A 21,001-nucleotide genomic window follows, 5' to 3' on the forward strand; every position below is an offset into this window, starting at 1 on the left:
TGAGTCCGTTGATATGAGCGTCAATGTGTGGTGAGTCCGTTGTTATGAGCGTCTATGTGTGGAGAGTCCGTTGTTATGAGCGTCAATGTGTGGTGAGTCCGTTGATATGAGCGTCAATGTGTGGTGAGTCCGTTGTTATGAGCGTCTATGTGTGGAGAGTCCGTTGTTATGAGCGTCAATGTGTGGTGAGTCCGTTGTTATGAGCGTCAATGTGTGGTGAGTCCGTTGATATGAGCGTCTATGTGTGGTGAGTCCGTTGATCTGAGCGTCAATGTGTGGTGAGTCCGTTGTTATGAGCGTCAATGTGTGGTGAGTCCGTTGATATGAGCGTCTATGTGTGGTGAGTCCGTTGATATGAGCGTCAATGTGTGGTGAGTCCGTTGATCTGAGCATCTTTGTGTGGAGATTCCGTTGATCTGAGCGTCAATGTGTGGTGAGTACGTTGATCTGAGCGTCTATGTGTGGTGAGTCCGTTGATCTGAGCGTCAATGTGTGGTGAGTCCGTTGATCTGAGCATCTTTGTGTGACGAGTCCGTTGATATGAGCGTCAATGTGTGGTGAGTCCGTTGATCTGAGCGTCTTTGTGTGGTGTCCGTTGATCTGAGCGTCTATGTGTGGTGAGTCCGTTGATCTGAGCGTCTATGTGTGGTGAGTCCGTTGATATGAGCGTCAATGTGTGGTGAGTCCGTTGATCTGAGCGTCTTTGTGTGATGAGTCCGTTGATCTGAGCGTCAATGTGTGGTGAGTCCGTTGATCTGAGCGTCTATGTGTGGTGAGTCCGTTGATATGAGCGTCAATATGTGGTGAGTCCGTTGATCTGAGCATCTTTGTGTGATGAGTCCGTTGATCTGAGCGTCAATGTGTGGTGAGTCCTTTGATCTGTGCGTCTTTGTGTGGTGAGTCCGTTGATCTGAGCATCTTTGTGTGATGAGTCCGTTGATATGAGCGTCAATATGTGGTGAGTCCGTTGATCTGAGCGTCTATGTGTGGTGAGTCCGTTGATATGAGCGTCAATGTGTGATGAGTCCGTCGATCTGAGCGTCAATGTGTGGTGAGTCCGTTGATCTGAGCATCTTTGTGTGGCGAGTCCGTTGATATGAGCGTCAATGTGTGGTGAGTCCTTTGATCTGTGCGTCTTTGTGTGATGAGTCCGTTGATCTGAGCATCTGTGTGTGGTGAGTCCGTTGATCTGAGCATCTTTGTGTGATGAGTCCGTTGATATGAGCGTCTTTGTGTGGTGAGTCCGTTGATCTGAGCGTCTTTGTGTGGTGAGTCCGTTGATCTGAGCATCTTTGTGTGGTGAGTCCGTTGATATGAGCGTCTATGTGTGGTGAGCCTGTTGATCTGAGCATCTTTGCGTGATGAGTCCGTTGTTGAAGATGGAAGCATACCGTTTCTGACCAAGCCATAAACCAACTCACTAATCCAACCTTTCAAATATATTTTCGAAGTACAAAACAAAGTTACATAGCGGTGCCTGTTCCACAGACAATCGTTTAGGTTTGATCAACATATGATATGATAGATACGAATTTTTTTAAACCATCAGCACTGTCCATATATATCAGTACACATGGTTCTCTGAAACCCCGACAGCTGTTCCTCGATACGCAAGATTCCGACACGACATTCACCTGTCACAATTTCCATCACAATATCCACTTCCTCTACCCGTACATCGTCCTTAGTTACACCACGTCATCTCCCAACCCAGGACGTGACATCCTGTATAAAAACACAGTTACAATAATCACCAGGGGACTACGCATGAAGACGCCGGAGATATCCTTGACCAGGATTTCATCCGTAACTTGCTATTTGCCACATGTCGACTGCCAAGCTCAACCGACAAAGACGCTGCCTTCTTGTTCTTTCAATTATGCAATGACGACAACAATCCCTGCTCTTTCACCATAAATCCCTGTGTAATTGACAGATGTTTCAGGCATTGCAAATATTGACCTTCTTCGGAGAAGATGGCATTGAAATTGTTATTGGTTGGGTCATTATAAATTCTTTCTTTGTCCCATCAAACCGAGCACATGATTTATACCGTAGAGGCAGACAGTTAGAACTAGGTTTTAACAGCCTGTCATTTCAAAACTGATGAGGCGTAAATATTGTTTAATTACAGCGTATAACAGGCTATTGATGTAGAATATGTTCATATGGCATTCATTTTCTTTTTTGTTATCATTTTTTCCCCTTTTAATGCATGATATTTATTTTTGATGAAATCGTTTAATAATAATGTATACAGGTGCAGTACACAAGTAAAGGATGTGCGACGGCTTTTGGGTAGCAACCACTATGCGACAGCACGTGACACAGTGCTGGTCCAATGACCAGGCTATACAAATGTTGGGGCACGGGTGGCCCAGTCATCTAAGGCGCCGCGATTCGCTGTGCGGAGTTACGTCCCTTGGACACGCCAGAAACCTATGATTGTGGGTTCGAATCCCGGTTCGCCCCGATTATGTTTCTAGGTTTGTTAGCACCATACCCGTGCTCGTGGGTTTCACCGAAGTGGTAAACGTCTGAGACCTGCATCACTTCGGGCTTTCCTCCCACATTAAGCTGACACGCCGCAATATAACTGGAATATTGTTAAAAGCGGCGTTAAACCCAACTCACTCACTCACACTATACAAATGTACGGACTATGTCGCGTGTATCTGTGCACATGGTTATGTGCATGGCTACAACCTGTGAAGATCCGGGTTAGAATGTGTTTACAGCAACCCATTCTTGCAGTAACAGGCGAATAACGGGATCGGGTGGTCTTGTTTGATGTATGGCATCGTATCCCAATTACGTAGATCGAGGATCACGATGTCAATCAAAGGATTGTCTGGTCCGTGCTCGATTATTTATAGACCGCCGTCATATATAGCTGGAATATTGCTGAGTGCAGCATAACATAACATACAAGAAAAGCACGTTTTCGCATGGTGTGTTCATGTTTACGAATAATTGTGTGCGCGTTTGCGCATGGTGTGTGCATGTTTACGAATAATTGTGTGCATGTTTGCGCATGGTGTGTGCACGTTTATACATAATCATGTGCATGTTTACGCATAGTTGTGTGCACATTAACACATAATTGTGGGTATGTTGACGCATAATTGTATGCACGTTTACACATAATTGTATGCACATTTACGCATAATTGTCTGCATGTTTACGCATAATTATGTGCACATTTACGCATCAGTGTGTGTATGTTCACGCATATTTGTATGCACATTTACGTATCATTGTATGCATGTTTATACGTAATTGTGTATATGTTTACGCATAATTGTGTGTATGTTTAGGCATAATTGTGAAGCAACGGGTTTGGGTTTTTTTGCTTGGAACTCACTCACTCACTCACTCACTCTCAATTTGCCATACGCTGATCGACATACATCACGTGGGCTCCATTCCGTGATGCATTGCAATTCACGTCCTTTCACGACGGCGTTAGTTACGTGCTCAGTCAAGACACACTAACGCCACCTACCATTCTGGAAAGGTTAAATCATACTTCAAACGACCGTCCAATATTCTGTGATACAAAAATCGATATACGTATAGTGTTTAATAGCCTCATATCTTGCCTGTAATCAAACACCACCATAATCTGATGGCAATGTTTGATATCAAAGGGATAGACCGCTGTTTCTCACGGAGTTGAAATACACATCAATGAAGTTCAGTCTTATAAGTTCGGTCTCATTGATTAAAACGGACTGTTTGATAAACAATTCAATCTGTGATTTGAAACTAGAAAAGCACTAATCTCCTGCTTAAACAAAGAAATGACGCCATACATTCTTAGGTATTCTGCATTGTATATCGGCGTTCGGAACTGTAGAAGGGGTCCCGGATTATGTAGTTCCCCAGTACAACGGGTTTATCGTTTAAAAAATCGCCAACAATGCCATTTTTATCGGAATGTTCTACTGCGTTATATAATTAACTTAACGACTATTACAATGTGACACAATATCATATGTGAAACAAGGCTGTGTTCCCCGTGGTTTGGCTACTTGGTGATATTGAACTCATTAATTGAAGAAAATATTCTCTGTGACTTTCAAAACCTTATATTACGAATAGCGATTTACATGTTTTTACATATTAGAAAGGAACATAAATACAGCTTCACTGTTCATAAACAATTTACAAAAACTTCAAAACTTCATGATTTGCCTCTTAGGAATTCCCGATTTGATTGAGAACTAAGTACATACTCCCCATGCTTGTTGTAAGATCCGGGTTAGTATTGATCTTCAGCAACCCATGCTTGTAGGATGAACTGACTACTAAAACATCCGATGGTCACAATATGTGGGCACATAGCAGTTGGTATTATTGATGCTATATACCTATCTGATAAAGTTGTATCAAGATCCGATAAATATGCAAATGAGACCAACTTGCAGGAACTAACTTCACGCGCCATATATCGATGCCAGTGCTTGCTTGTTGAACACTGTTGACTACTATTCCCAATACGTGTAAATAGGGCCTCGAACTGTGTGGCCGATTTGGGGACAAAAGGTTCTGCAAGTCATTTGGCACCATACATGTTAACTGGGCGGTTCACCCAAACAATATATCATAGACAGTCGAACCTCGTTATCTCGAACTCCAAATATGTCTTATAATCAATCGAGATTAGTGGAAAATATAGCATCTTCCATAAAGGATTTTACTGTTCGCATAACCGTCTTAGAACAGTCAGAGTAAGCTCCCTTCGAACAGTGGTTAATACAAATTGCACAACAGAGAATGGTGAGATCATGTTGAATATTTTCATCAACATCCGATTAAAAAAACAATTGGTATAACATAACGTGGTCGTTTTCTATTCTAATCCTAACAGGTTATTATCGTTATGAAATAAGGATCAACGTCTTGGCGTGTGGCCATGCCTTGTTAACAATTCCAAAGTCGGAAGGCCAGGACCCGATTCCCTTAATGCTTTAGATAGCTCTGTCACTGATTCTATTTCCACACGTCGATGTGATTGGATGTTTTATTGACAGCGCATCGTTCGCAATGTCCCAATGCGCTTCACTCTGAGAATCAGCTCATTCCAATCAGTGACTTTCGGGATAAAACCTGACTTAACAACATCAAAGACACGAAAAGATGACGCTCTCAATCATTTCCTTTTGAGAACTGTCGCTATGTTTTATTTCCTGAAAGAAATTCATTGGAATTTCAAATGCATCCTGAAACACTGATTGTGATGGCTAAGAGTTGTACTGTAAGCCACGGAGTAGGGGGCGGAAGTTGAATGGAAATGGTTCTCAGATGTGTTAATTTGAGGGAGAATTAAACTTGTTTTCTATTCAAGGTAAGGTTAAAAGTAGGGTCACAAGTCACAATTATCTGCCCGAGAAAGACATATGTAAAGTCAGCTAGTTTTCATAACTGTATTTGAAAAATTCCGTATCTTAAAACTTTGCCATGTCCAATGAGCCAGCCACACGGCGTTTTTTTGTTAATTGGTTGACGGATTCGCCGACCGTTAAAGACAATCAAGTAGAAAGCTTGGTCTGACAAAAGATAAAACTCCCCACCACCCACAAAACATGCACATAAATAATGGGTTTTGTTCACTATCTATTTACCACATGATTTCACAAAAAAAACAAAAGAAAATTATTTCCTTTTTTGACCACAAACTTTACATTTTTTGAATATATTAAATCCGTAAACCAACTAATGAAAACTCATACCTCGTCCTGGTGTTTGTGTTGTTAGACAGATGCCACAATGTAAACCAATAAGAATAGTATGACTGTTTGACGACACATTAGGTTATCTTCCTACACATTTCTAATGCCTAAAAACTTCAGACCCGTGAAGATCCGGGATAGAATAGGTCTCCAGCAACCCATGCTTGCCGTAAAAAAGGTGACTAGGGATCGGCTAGTCAGGCTCGCTGACTTAGTTGATGCATGTCATCGATCTCAGTAGCGTGGATCGAAGTTCATGATGTCAATCACTGGATTGTCTGGTCCAGACTCGATTATTTACAGACCGCCGTCATATAGCTGGACTATTGCCGAGTGCGGCGTAAAACAACAAACCAACCACCCAAACTAAAAACTTTAACAAATCTCACAACTTAATGTGGAGTGATCTTGCAATGGTACAGTACAATCGACTCTGCTTTAAGCAGAGATTTCTATTGGATGTGGAAAGGGTTTTGTCGCTTTATTTTCCAAGGCAATTACCTACCCAGTGTGTACTCTACAGGACTGTGCCTTGAACCTATCATTAACCGCAAATGGAAATCTTGATTGCCTTGTTATATTGCACCCTAGTCAGCTCTTTGTTATAACACCCAGCCGATCACGCGAGACCTTCATGTTACTCAATTGGCCCCTCTCCTCAATCTCAGGGCAAGAAGTTGTCCTGAAACGTCATTACAAAACATTGATATCCATAAAAAGTTTTATATTCATGTTCTTCAAAAAATATCTATGAAAAACTTCATTTCTGCTGTATACGCAATACAAATTGGAGCTATAGCCAACAACAGCTACGATTATGAATTTACCTGACGAAAGAGCAAGAAGTAGCTCTCGTCGTGACAAAGACTGGAAGAAGTTACTATCCAAAGAAAGTGACATCTATACATGTTCTTCCAACTTCTAAATTCCTATCAAAAACTTCAGCTACTATAATCTTGACACAGCACTAGCTCAATAGCATGCCGCTTTAGCAGTATATCGGGGTATGTTTACACGCGCTATAAACGAATATGTATACCGAGAGTCCATGACGGGTGACTGACGAAATCGGATTTTCCCTCACGCCTGAGATGACTTTGATATAAGTGGCTCGCAGAACAGTGTTTGTGGAAACAGTACGTGGTATGCCCGGCTAAACAACAGCTTTCAGGAAATGGATCTTAATACAATTCTGAATGAATAGGTTGATTGCGCGAACTAGACCCGTGATTGTGTAAGCCTTGGAAACGACTCATTCATCTAGCTAGGATTATCGATCACTTCACACACAGAGTTGAATGGACAGGTTTGATATAGAAATACAAATCGTCAACGCCAGAGAGTAATCAGTCTGATTATCTGCCGACACAGACACAACGTATAGACGTAAAGACATGAATGTACAGCGTGTATGATGTATAGCGCATTGTATCGAAGGAAACAAGGACAGTCGTCCCTTGCATCTAACCTCCCCAGCAGCCATACAATCAATACAAGGTGAGGCAACATTCTTGTACCAATCGTATCATGTGGGACCGTATGTCGAGAGCTCGTATATATAATAAATCGTCAACGCCAATACACCCTGCAGAACGTTATTGACAGACCATCTACAGAGTGAAGTTGTCAGGAAATTGTCACTACTGCATGAAATATTAAAACGTGTGTCTACAAAAGCTTTGTGAATATTGAATATTTCCCAGCACCCTACGATGATTTTTTAATGCACACATGACTTCACGTAACAACTCTCTTCGTTGATATCTAAACATCAATGACCTATTTGACCTAACAGTCGTGGTTTACAAGAGGCTCTCGGTTGTCATAACACAGACACAAGCGCGTTGCCACACTGTGTCGTTCAATTACTATTCTCGACCTCGGGAAACACACCCGGCATGCCACACTGTCAGTCTAAATTTACCTCTTCCGTTTATGCATGTGCCCTTTCGTTATGGGTGATTGGGGGTGTCGTTGCTGTTACTTCGTGCGTGAAATCTACATTAGGTTCACGGGAGCATATACTTGTATCAGTAAGGGGCCCGTATTACACCCAGATGATGCCATATTGAGCGTGATGGCGAGTGTCACCCATGGGTTGTGGTAACAGTGTACGGGAGGCAACTCGCGGGCAACTGAGTCTCGGAGATAAGGATGTGAAACAACCAGTGAACGGGTAGGGTTGAATGATGGGTCGTGATGGGACAATCAGTGCTACAATTTCCACAAGGAACGGTTGATATGGGGATGTACGTATCGTTCTTTCTGTCGGTGCACAGACGTTGTGAACACTTCCTAGTTAATAAACGCGGCACAAATTACAGTTGTCTACCCTGATATTTCAGGATCCTACATTCTGTTTGGTTGGACAGTGGTCTCTAATCTGCCGGAGATCATGCTTTTGTTAATGGCCGCTTAAGAATATTTATATGAACGTATTAATATTTTCCCCGCTCGGTTCCCTGTTTCAAACAATGGTTTTAAACAATTATTGAATGAATAACGTCTTTATTTATATTATTTGCAACAGGCGTGGCAATATATACTATACGAAAAACGCGACAAAAATATTAAAAAATTGCGTTGTAATATTAAGTAACATCAGATAAACAGACATATGGTCTACTCTAGCGTGTTAACTGCTTCTCAATACTTTGATTTCCTTTCTGTGAAACATTATGCCGTCGTAGTAGGATTTGCAATCATTTCCTCAAATTAGGGCTGGGACGAGTCCAAATTTACTACCCGGGTACCCACCCCACTATTACCCGACCCTACCCGGGTACCCGCTGTGGGTCTCAAGAGATAGGTACAAATGTCCGACTGGAAATAGTTTGACCGTAGCCCTGGCAAAATGTATTTAGATACTCATATAAAACGATCTGGTCGTGCATACACTGAAGTTGACTGAAGTTTTATTTCTATTCAAAGATATAAAGTTGGAAAGAATGTGTGCATAGTCAGAAAGAAATGCAAACATTACTCACTTATAGCGCAACCGTGGAAGTTCTAGATGATTTTTGTCATTGAACAATATATCACGTGACTAACCACGGGTCCGGGTAGTACTCTGGGTACCCGGGTCCTACTAAGGAACCACCCGACCCGAATACCCGAGTTACCCGTCCAAGCCCTACCTCAAATGTTATCTGTTTCAGTTTTTCTACAGAGTATCTGAGTTATTTATTGCAGTTTTGTACAAAGATGTATGAGATCTGCCGTACGTCTTTCAACAGCATCAATAAAATATGATAATTTCGTCAATCCAGAGTTACTCAGCATCCTGAAGATCCTACGAAAAAAGTACGAACCGGCTCTGAGAAAACGGAAGATGCAGTCACAACTAAATCCACCATGAGCAGAAAAACATCTGAACAGAAGTCACGACGACAAGATGGCAGACATGCAGGGAGACCTGGAACCAGTCATCGACACAGAGATCACCCAAGGCCTCATGGGAAGACATCAGCAACTGATGAAGTAATACGTGGTAATGTGACAGTGGAATGTCCGTCCACAGCCAAAATTGTCCGGATCTTTACAAGCAGCACATTTACAGGTACCTTACAGCTTTACAACTCTGCCAACTGCCCGGTCACGACATCTTCCCGAGGCAAGGGAATTAACTGACTATAAAAGTCCAGTTTCCACCCTTGCCGAACTAGGCTGGTATTATTGAGTTACATTGTGCCTGGGCTAACGAGTCTATGCATAGTCCAATCAAAATCGCGCACCTAAATTGAAATCCGGTTCGTAAACTGTCGTGCAGATTTCGATCGATTGCAGGATTTGCAAAGCATGTGCACCGCCAACTCGTTGGCAGCAGATATTTTACAAAACTTTTCATGTTTATAATCAAGGTACTCACGTGATTTGATGCATTTCGCGATGTAAGACCCGTTTTATCACAATATAGATCTTGATTATCGATCAGATCGTCCTGACCGGGCGCCGCCATTTTGTGTGAAGCAAACGCAAGTGATACGAGAGGTAGAATCTGATTGGTCCAAAGAAGAGACTTAGAAGGGACATAACTGGTAATAGGCACTGGTGGCGCTACAATCGAGCCAAGTAATTCCAGCTTAGTTCGGCAAGGGTGGAAACTGGACTTTTTCAAGTCAGTTAACTCTCTTGCCTCGGGAAGATGGGTCCACAATGACATTTTATATTTCTTACTGCTGGCAAATAACACTTTTGACATAAGTAAAGAATGTTCTTCTGTATGTTCCTGTATGTGTCTCTCTGTTTAGACACTCGGAATGAGCGGAACGCCCTGATGGAGAGTGCGTACCCCACCCTGAAAGAGGTGTGCCAGCAGCAGGGGTATGAGTTCCAGGTGGTGGACATGAGATGGGGGGTCAGGGATGAGGCCACGGACGACCACATGGGGACAGAACTTTGTCTGAGAGAAATTGATCTCTGCAAGAAATTGTCTACCGGACCTAATTTTGTTGTAAGTGATCTAGTTTCTGATCGGATACCTTGCTTCATTTGCAAATTACATTTTTCCTTAAATGAATTCATGTTAGACTAAGATTGTTTGTGATGATATGTAGATGGCACCCCACTGTATTATCTACACTGTTTCACCAGTGAGGGAGTGAACATTTTATCTTCAATGGGGACTGTGAATTTTTGTTTCAGTGATAGAAAAAACGTGGGGGTTTTACCGGTTGTTTTTTTTATCTTCTCATACATTATTCCTTATATTTCCCCTTGCAGACATTTCTAAGCCACAAATATGGTTACCGTGATTTCCCAAACAAAATTGAAGCAACTGAATTTGACAAACTGTTTGCTGCTGTGGAAGATGAAGAAGCGTTAATGCTACTTAAAACGTATGTGCATACCCATCGCTTGTTTACGATTTTACAGGAAAATGGACGACACCACAAAGATCAGAATCATACGAGACTCGGACAAATTACTTGCATTATTGTTATTGTTATCAAAAGAAAAGTCTAAGATACAAATACCAGTGTCTAAAAGTGGTGAAGCTAAGGCCTTTCGAAACTGTAGGCAACTTTCGAAATATAAAGTGCTGGGAAATTTAGCGAGGAACGTCTGGAAATCAGTTCCCATACAAGTGCATGAAAACCACTGCCTTGTTTCATTTATGGGGGTTGTTGGGTAGCCTAGCGGTTAAAGCGTTCGCTCCTCACGCCGAAGACCCGGGTTCGATTCCCGACATAGGTACAATGTGTGAAGCCCATTTCTGGTGTCCCCCGCCGTGATATTGCTGGAATATTGCTAAAAGCGGCGTAAAACCAAACTCACTCACTCACTCACTGTTTCATTTATGTCGCTGTGGCGGATATCTCACTGCAGTATGTTATGACAAGCCTTGAAGACTCTAAACGTGATGATTCATAGATTAGAGTAGCTTCCCTTTCATAAAGGGTAATTACTGTAGCGCAAAATATTGCCGCGAAACTGTCTAAAACTACTCAGTAACAACTGTATTGATTGTGGTCACAATCTGACTTTTCAATGACATTGTGACATAATATATTAATAAATACATTCCATGAAAACTTGCAATGTTTAGATACCGTTTGTGAGAGATGAAAATACTTATTTTGGTGATAAAAGTTTATTTTTTCTACATGACATCAGTTGGTTCAAGAGGGATGACAACGCCGTTCCCCCGACCTATTTCCTTCAACCAATCAGCTCCATTCTACCAGACTTCCGAGATGAGAATGAGGAAAAGCGGAAGTCCGCAAAAACAGTTTGGTATGATCAGAATGCAATCATGCAGGAAGCCCTTGTGAAAGCAGCCAACAAGAAACTTGATACAAAGGCGGCTCATCGCTACGTCATGTCTGGTTTGTAACCCTCACTTGTCCTCTTCACGTTTTGTATCTTGATTATGAGTGTTCCATTCAGGCATTCCTATTGATGACAGTGTTTATGTAACCCTCACTTGTCCTCTTCACGTTTTGTATCTTGATTATGAGTGTTCCATTCAGGCATTCCTATTGATGACAATGTTTATGTAACCCTCACTTGTCCTCTCTACGTTTTGTGTCTCGATTATGAGTGTTCCATTCAGGCATTCCTATTGATGACAGTGTTTATGTAACCCTCACTTGTCCTCTCTACGTTTTGTGTCTCGATTATGAGTGTTCCACTCAAGCATTCCTATTGATGACAGCGTTTATGTAACCCTCAATTGTCCTCTTCACGTTTTGTGTCTTGATTATGAGTGTTCCATTCAAGCATTCCTATTGATGACAGCGTTTATGTAACCCTCAATTGTCCTCTTCACGTTTTGTGTCTCGATTATGAGTGTTCCATTCAAGCATTCCGATTGATGACAGCGTTTATGCCTTCAGGTTTTACTTAGAGTGGCGTTGTATTGTTTTCAGTGACTGAGGCAGAAATCACACGAGGGATAGTGGAGTCCGAAGATAGGTTGTCCAGCTGTTTGTGGTTTCACCGACACATTGATGCCATAGATAAACAGGAACCAGGCTACATTCTAAGCAGATATAAGGGTAGAACTTTCTTTGAAAACTGTCAATTTGTTACTTGTATTTAACAAGAAATTGTTGTTACAAAGAGGAACAAAATCATTTCCCAGTGTAAATATAGCATGTGAAAATCAACAACCATTCTTATGCAATACTCTCAACATCAAACGCAGTTATATACCAACATGCAATGGCAATGATATTATGAAGTTGTTGATACGAATGATTTTCTATAGAATGCCTTGGACCTGAAGAGAGAATCAAAGAATCTCAGGATCTCCTATCTGATCTGCGGGACAAAATACTCCCAACCCTGTTGCCCTCTGAGAATCACAAAACATACAACGTCGAATGGACTGACGATGGTGAGTCCTTTGCTCAGTTATATGATACACCCAATCTGTGCACCTGCCCACTCCCCAGCCAGGGCTCAGTTAAAAAAAGAATTGTAGTTAGATCCGCTATCTGTCGTAGATCTCCTAAAGCCAAGAGATGCAATAGCGAAGGCCAAACTAACTCTGTTTCTGAGAGATATAAACAGAGCAGCCAAAGATAAAAAGAAAAATTATATCGATATACGAAAATAGAAATCATATCAAAACAAACAACAGAAATTATGTGAATACCAAACACGCAATGGATATGTGTACCCTTCTCACACACATAAGTCCCAAAGAGGGACAGGTCAGCGGAAATTGCTACGACAAAAGGCGACCTCTTAATACTGATAAGGGACAACCTGTTTGAATATTGTGGTGAGACAAACAAATACTTTTGTTTTGTTTTGTTTTCTTAAAAGGTGTAGATCCCGCAAAGAATAAAAGCCACGAGGCCTACATCAAACAGCTGTGTCAGGATTTCACGGAGGAGATTTCAAAGAAAGTGATGCAAGCCATCGAGAATAGGAAGAGAACGGACTTGGCCAACCCCTTGTATGGAGAGATTGTCGAACATACAGTCTTCTGTCAGTCCAAATGCAAAGCTTTTCATGGACGACAGGAAACGCTAGACGTAAGTTCAGCTTTCCTTATATTTTTTTATTATGATAATGAGAGCGATATTGATTTGCTTTAATGATGATTGTAATGTTACTCTGCCATACACCAATTGTCAATTTAATCATAAAGAGATTTGTACGTTATACCGTTCCCTCGGTTGGTTGGTTGGTTGGTTGGTTGGTTAGTTGTTTTACGCCGCACTCAGCAATATTTCAGCTCTATGACGGCGGTCTGTAAATAATCGAGCCTGGACCAGACAATAAAGTGATTGATATCATGAACATCGATCCCCGCAATTGGGATCGATGACATGCATCAACCACGTCAGCGTGCCTGACCACCTGATCCCGTTAGTCGCCAAGGCCTTTTTACGACAAGCATAGTCGCCTTTTACGGCAAGCATGGGTTGCTGAAGATCTATTCTACCCTGGATCTTCTTGGACGCCAACATCTATGCTTCCCTATTTCTGCACAACATCTGTCTTATTATTTTAGCTTATTACGAAATACCTTCGAGGAACTACTAGAACTCCTTTCATTGTGCACGGACCTTCAGGCTGTGGGAAGACATCGATTGTTGCCATAGCAGCTACATTAGCATCACACACCTTCGGCAGCAAGGTCGGGGTGGTAATAAGGTATGATAACATCATTCATCCAGGTATAATTAACACAATGTATTGGCATATATTTTTTTTCTGTAACTTAGAATTATTCCTCTCATATTTTAACAACGGAAATACTCACAAGCGTATTTCTCTTCTTAATTAAATTGTAACCTTTAAATTATCCCTTATAATCTCTTCAAATTGTGTACTAATGTCCATTGACATGAAAGTCGAAAACATTTATGTTTATACTGTACAAAGGACATTGATCAGGATTGTTTCTGTTGTGTTTGTTCAATCACATCAGATTCATTGGTACTACACCGGACAGTTCATCCATTGGTGCATTGCTGTCCAGTGTGACGTCACAGATATGGAGGATATATGGTAAAGACACAGACCGGGAGCTGCCTCCTGTAAGAATCACTGTTTCCCCTTCACAGCATAGTCAAGTTGTAACAGATTTGCCTATCTTGCCTTGTGGGTAGACATGTGTTTCTTCTTCAAAGTGTAGTCTTGCGGGTAAAGATGTGTCTCTATTTTGAAGTGTGGCCAGGTTGTTTAAGATTGCCTCTCATCTCTATAGTTTAGCCCTCCGAGGAGTAGAGATGTGTCTTTTCTTCTATGTGAAGTCTACTAGGTAAAAATATTCTTGGCAGGTTAGTCTTGTGGATAATGAGATGACTCCTTCAAATCTTTCTTATTCCCAGTGAATACAAATTTTGACAAGGCGCTGAAATTGGTATCCATCACTGACCCTTATATGTATATAGACGTAACACACACAAAATTATTCAACCTTTTCTGTTCAAGGATATAAAGGAACTTACCCCAATATTCCACGAGGCTCTTAATATGGCCAACAGCGATGAGCCTTTGGTTCTTCTACTTGACTCACTTGATCAGTTTGACCCATCTGGGGGCGCGCGGCAGCTTTTCTGGCTTCCTGAACAACTCCCTGACAATGTGAAGATGATCTTGTCCACCTTACCGGAACCGCAGTATGAGACATTTCCCCGATTACAGGTAAATATATAACATACATTGCGTTTCAGAGAAGAATATATATTTTAGACTCTATATCAACAATAAACACCCAATTTATGACATATTGTTAAGGTCTGCATTCTACGTATCTTTTTCAGGAAATGTATTCTGAAAGAAACAATTTCCTGAAAGTTCCAAAACTAGCGGACAATGACGTCGATGGTATACTTAACAAATGGTTAAATCAATGCAATCGGGTTCTGACTGAGCAGCAGAGGCAAACCGTCCTTGGGGCTTTTCAGAAGTGTCCACTCCCTTTGTTCCTGAAACTGTCATTTGATGAGGCATGTCGTTGGTCGTCCTTTGCATCCAAGTCAGAGACAACTCTTTACACATCTATTCGAGGAAGCATCAATGCCCTGTTTTCCAGGGTTGAGGGACTACATGGAAAAATCTTTGTGTCAAGAGTTCTTGCATATCTCACTTTGAGTAAGTATTTTGTATTAGATCACACGGGGTTGTTACAATTTGTTGTACAGAGTTGTGCCACTTAGTTGTGCAAGGATACGCTAATTTTGTGATTTTATACCAAGTTCGACCTGAAAATCTCAGTAAGTGAGCACCCTTACCTGGCTTGGTGGGTAACACAACAGTTGGTTTTCCGATCATATTAGGAATCAAATATTTGGAGCACATTACTTTAACAATTGACACCAAAACAAATGAGGTTTGGCCAAGACGTTTTATTTAAGCTCCATTGATATGTATGATCAGATATTGTCCCATAGCGGTCAAATAGCCAAGGGGCGGTCGGGTAGCCTAGTGGTTAAAGCATTCGCTCGTCATGCCGAAGACCCGAATTCGATTCCCGGCATGGGTACAATGTGTGAAGCCAATTTCTGGTGTCCCTCGCCGTGATATTGCAGGAATATTGCTAAAAGCGGCGTAAAACCATATTCACTCACTCACTCAAATAGCCAAGTCCACTGATTTACCAACCTAAACTAGAAATAAAAGAGACAAGTGAGACCGCCTCATATATTTAGATTTGTGAATATTTATAATGAGTAATGGCCATGGAGGGATGGCTTCAACTTTCCAATTGCCAGCTTTCTCTCTATGTAAAGCAATATTCCAGCACCTCTAGTCTATTATATCTACATTTCAATACTTTAGAAGTGCAATCGAGCATGCCCTTTCCACGGACATTTCAAAGAGCCCTTACGGGCTAAAAAGTTGTTTTTATCAAGGTTACAACTTCCAAGGCCTCAGAAAATCTTTAATAAAGTTTAATGATAGACATGTGGAGGACATGCCCAAATTTGATGTATCAGTGACAAGCATGATGTGCGATGAAATTCCGTATTTGACTTGTACCAATATTCTCCCTTTCTTTCAGTGTACAAAAAGTATTGAATTGACTTTGTATGAGTTTGTGACAGGTGACAGTGGTAGGGTTGGATAATATCACCCTTTCCCGGACACCTATATGGTATATGGTATAATCACTCTGTGACAGTGATTCACAAATACATCCTTGTGGTGCAGTCGGAACGATATAATGGACTTCATGGTTTTAGGGGGGGTTTTGTGATGATGGGAATGTTTTTTTGGCGCTTTTAATGAAAATATTATTCACATGTACTTGACGAATGTTTATATGTCAGCATTAATGCACAATTGGTTTATGTACAAGTATGGAGGAAAAACATATATTATTATTGGATATGAAATAGAAAGATTTTGTTTTGACGAAATGAGGTCTTGTGTCTTCTTTAGGTAAAACAGGCCTGACGGAGAGTGAGTTGGAGGACATCCTGTCATGTGACGATGACGTACTCAATGACGTGTACATGTACTGGACTCCCCCTGTCAGGCGACTTCCGCCTCTTCTCCTGGTCAGGCTGAAGGCAGACCTGGGTCAGTACTTGATGGACAGAGGCGCGGATGGCGTGAGGGTCTTCTTCTGGTATCACAGACAGTTCATAGAGGCTGCCACAGACAGATATTGCTCTGATCCTCAATTGAACCAAGTATTGCATGGAGCTTTAGCTGATTTCTTTGCTGGAACTTGGGCAAATGGTGAGTGTTTGGACACAAGCGATACAACCTCGTATATTCCCAATGTCTTGTACATGGTATATGAACATTGACGTAAATTCTCTATCAAAGTGAAAATAAATGAAGACATCAAGTCCTAAACCTACAATCACGCATTTATGAATGTGTTCAATCAATTTAGATAAATACATTTTCGGCATACTTTCTACTGGTAATGTTACAACTCAAAAACTAAAAGAACCCAGGCAAGGCCACAGCTTACCTTGACAAGAAGGGTAACACAGAAATTGCTGGCCATAGGGCTGCAACACAGCCTGACAAATGACTGGTTTTAATTTGAGTAAACTGAACCACCTGCCTTACCAGCGGACAGAAGCATGTCAGTTGGGTTTGTTAAAGTTCGAGTGTTTGTTGAACTCTACTTTCATTTGTCAAAACTAAAAGCACCATGTTAGGCTAAATTCTGACACTATTTAAGTTATTAAAATAAGTGAAATTACCCAGTCCTAATTCATGTAATTATGAAAATGTTCAATCAATTGAGATAAATAAATGTTTTCATTTCTGTCTGGTGTCAGTGGTCAACCCATATAACTTTCACTACTATTCTGCCTTTTACGCACTGTAGTGTCTGTTTCGGAAGAAAATCGAGACTGATTATTCTCTGGCGTTAACGTTTTATATTTTTATTTGTAATGCTAAAGGTACGGCCAAAGCATACATGGACACGAAAGATATCCGGTGACTATTTTTTGACAGTTGGTACAAGCAATCCCTTTGAGGATTCGAACATATTTAAGGTCGGAAATGGGTTTAGAACAGATAGGACACCCCAGCACACGACAATATCGTAGCAGCAATACCAAGTGGTGCCTACATTTGACGGATTTGGTACAAGGAAACCCTTTAAGGAATCGAACATGGACGTTTGTGCACAGTGTTACTTGGAGCCCGCCATTGCTACTTGCAGCTTCAATTTATATTTATATTGGTAATGTTAAAATTCAGGTAAGGCCAAAGCGTATCTTGACAAGAAGGGTAACACAGAAACTGCTGACCGTAGGGCTGCAACACAGCCTGACAAATTCAAGACTGGTTACAATTTGAGAAAACTGAACAACCTGCCTCACCAGCGGACAGAAGCAAAGCAGCTGGGTCAGCTAAAGCAAGAGTGTTTGTTGAACTTTGCTTTCCTCCTGTCAAAACTACAAGCATCGGGTTTAAGGTAAGAAGACTGGCACTGAAAAATGAGGTAAAATCTCGTTTGAGGTCTCGTTCAAGGTTATTTTACTGACATAGTAACGTGATTGAACGTGTGTGTTTAGCTGTTAATTCTAGTCCAGACTTTATGCCAGTGTTAATAGTACTAGCCCACTGAGATATCACACCACGATATGACATGGATACTCCACTCAGACCAGTGTTAATAGTACTAGCCCACTGAGATATCACACCACGATATGACATGGATACTCCACTCAGACACATCAATCTGACTCTAAAGCAGCTTGTCCTTCTTTTATCCTTTTGACCGCCTCTAGTGGTAGAGCGTCTGCCTGGAGAGCAGAAGGTCGCGCGTTCGTACCCCGGCCGCGTGATAGATGATATTTGATGTTATCCTGCCTGGCGCTCGGCATTAAGGGGTTCAAACTAGGACTTGTCAGCTCGGAGTCAGTATACTGTGTATGAGAATTCATGTTAAAACTGCAGCATTTCATCTCAGTGGGCTAGCACTTATAAAATCGGCATAAGTCCGTACACGCGCACGCACACACACACACACACACACACACACACACACACACACACACACACAGATACACGTGCATGCATCTTGAACGTGACGTTACACCCCATTTCACCGCACCTCACCTTTTATCCCTTTGATACCTATCGCCTGGAAGGGCGAAAAGTACCATCTTTTAAAGTACTTTGATATGATGCGGTGACGGGACCAAACAACTACCTTTTTCCGGGCAGTCGCTGTATCCATTACACCAAAACTGTATGTATTCATACATAAGCACTCACCAGTTAAAATATATTAAAATACTTCTGAAAGATTCTGTATCGTTTCTAATCATGTTAATATCTCCATGAATCCAGGCCCATCCTTGAGGACTTCATTGCGGCCAGAAATGTGTACCCAGGGGACCATGAACTAAAGACTGTGGGAGAGAGTCTTCAGTTGTCCCAAGATGCTCTTGTATCATATCCAAACGAGCTCCCGTCTCAGTTCCTGGGCAGGATAAAACTATGGGATGGCCTGGAGGATCTCCTGGCCGGTTGTAGGAATGCACCAAACTTCTTCCTTGAGCCTGACAGACCCGTCCTCACAGAACCTGGTGGACAGCTGGTGAACTGTCTTGCCGAACACCAAAAACAAATCTCTGGAATTGATATGACCAATGACTCCAACTTTATTGTGACATGTAAGTCCTGTTATTAACTTACGTCATATCAAAATGCCATTTTTCAAATATTCGTTTGACGTACAAGTGCCCTCTATTTTCTAATGTGCAGCTTCACTTCTATTCCAGGGTGCTCATGATGTCAATCACTGGGTTATCTGGTAGAGACTTGATTATCTACAGACTGCTGTCACATAGCTGAAATAGTGTAAAATAGTGAAATAGAGTGCGGCGTTAAATAACGAACGAACCCAAACAAACAAACCGTTCTTCTAATGTTCCCTTCTATTCCCAGGTGCCTATGACAGGTCGGTGAAAGTCTGGGATGTTGCCAGTGGAAAACTGGTTCGGTCAATCGATGCGGGAGAAGACCCGGAGACGGTCCTACTCTGCTGTGATGATTCTGTAATAATTGTTCACCCAGATGAACATATACTTGGTTATGACTTCAAAACAGGTGCCCTGCTGTACGACCTATTCTTAGAACAGAGAAGACGTTCGTTATGTGTGGGAGGAAAGAACAACAGTATCCTTGGAACCTTTTACAAACAGACAGTGTCACTATATGCTGCTGACAAAGGGACACTCATAGGAACTGTGGTGTGTTCTCTGCTTGGATATTTTCAGAAATGGTCGCGTAACAAAAGTCTCTATGCCGGTAGGTATCGATGAAATGAACGTTTAGTCCACAAGCCCTTAAGATGGTTTCTGTCACATGGAAACTCATGGCTCTAAGTCTATTATTGCACACAAAAATACAAACACGAGATAATCAGTATATCAAAAGGCGTAACTGTCACACCAGTAGCAACCGTTCTGTGAGAAGGTCGGGGTACATTTAGAGAACTAATTGTTCACTCTCAACAGTTAATTTGGTAACGCTACCATTGAGTAATCATTGAGTTAATCCTTTGTATCTCGAAAACAACGTTATGGTTATATATTAAGGAGTGTGTTCACCACTAAATTTAATGGCATTTGGTTTATATGAATTTTGTATGTGTATATATTAATATTTTGTGTTTCTTAATTTTACCCAGGAAGCCTACGGTATATGGCAGTAGCTGTGGATGACCATCACTGGGTATGTATTCTAGATTTAGAAACATCACAATTCATTCAAAAGAAAGAGATCTTCGAGAGGTTCAGAACAGAGGATGGTGGTGCTGACCAATACTCAGTGGATACTCTTGCTCTTTCGCTCAGCGGACACCGACTCTACCTTTCTGGATTTGAAACTGGCGACCTTTATGTGTACAACACGAACACAATGGAGCAGGAAACTGTCTATCCAGGTAGGCATAATGTTCACTGTGTGTTTCTCTTCACAAATAGAAGAGAAGCCTTGTTTGTGAAGGGTACTGTTGTCACACTGAAGACATTGGCCATCATGATGAAGCTCGAACCAGTAATATCATCCACATACTCAACCTTCCAAATCAAGTGTCACGAACATAGGATAAGTTTGAAAATGTTAATAAATATAGAATATGACTTCAATGTGCAGGAGAAAACTTTGTTTGTTCATCTACACATTTGTGCCCATTTGTATTCGAATTTCGACGGTAGTGCCTTCTAATTCCGACAGGTAGTGACGGAGACACCTCTGACAAGTTCAAGATTACAAAGGATGGAAAAACAGTATATACTGCCAACATTGACCACGTTGTTTTATGGGATTTACAAACTGGAAACAGATCTACAATACTTCAACATGGACAAGGT

At 41.4% G+C, this 21,001-nt stretch overlaps 1 protein-coding gene across 2 annotated transcripts in view; it reads left to right on the forward strand.

Moving 5' to 3' along the window:
• Positions 1-6,789: 6,789 nt before the first annotated feature.
• The window catches only part of LOC124119401 (NACHT domain- and WD repeat-containing protein 1-like), a 55,809-nt gene continuing 41,597 nt past the window's right edge, over positions 6,790-21,001 (forward strand). Inside the window, exons 1-18 of one of the 2 annotated variants that reach the window (XM_046481892.2) lie at positions 6,790-7,232; positions 9,005-9,294; positions 9,986-10,188; positions 10,458-10,573; positions 11,352-11,563; positions 12,107-12,235; positions 12,448-12,576; positions 13,011-13,222; positions 13,705-13,847; positions 14,125-14,233; positions 14,631-14,843; positions 14,963-15,293; positions 16,584-16,886; positions 17,874-18,090; positions 18,972-19,297; positions 19,572-19,934; positions 20,317-20,571; positions 20,865-20,999. In XM_046481892.2, the coding sequence (XP_046337848.2) occupies positions 7,147-7,232; positions 9,005-9,294; positions 9,986-10,188; positions 10,458-10,573; positions 11,352-11,563; positions 12,107-12,235; positions 12,448-12,576; positions 13,011-13,222; positions 13,705-13,847; positions 14,125-14,233; positions 14,631-14,843; positions 14,963-15,293; positions 16,584-16,886; positions 17,874-18,090; positions 18,972-19,297; positions 19,572-19,934; positions 20,317-20,571; positions 20,865-20,999 (3,772 nt within the window). In that variant the 5' untranslated portion in view covers positions 6,790-7,146. The remainder of the gene's footprint in view (positions 7,233-9,004; positions 9,295-9,985; positions 10,189-10,457; positions 10,574-11,351; positions 11,564-12,106; positions 12,236-12,447; positions 12,577-13,010; positions 13,223-13,704; positions 13,848-14,124; positions 14,234-14,630; positions 14,844-14,962; positions 15,294-16,583; positions 16,887-17,873; positions 18,091-18,971; positions 19,298-19,571; positions 19,935-20,316; positions 20,572-20,864; positions 21,000-21,001) is intronic. The other variant, XM_048401090.1, reaches the window with a different exon arrangement.

This window comes from Haliotis rufescens, unplaced genomic scaffold, assembly GCF_023055435.1.
Source record: "Haliotis rufescens isolate VD_foot unplaced genomic scaffold, xgHalRufe1.0.p SCAF_21, whole genome shotgun sequence".
In the NCBI taxonomy this organism is placed as follows: domain Eukaryota; kingdom Metazoa; phylum Mollusca; class Gastropoda; order Lepetellida; family Haliotidae; genus Haliotis; species Haliotis rufescens.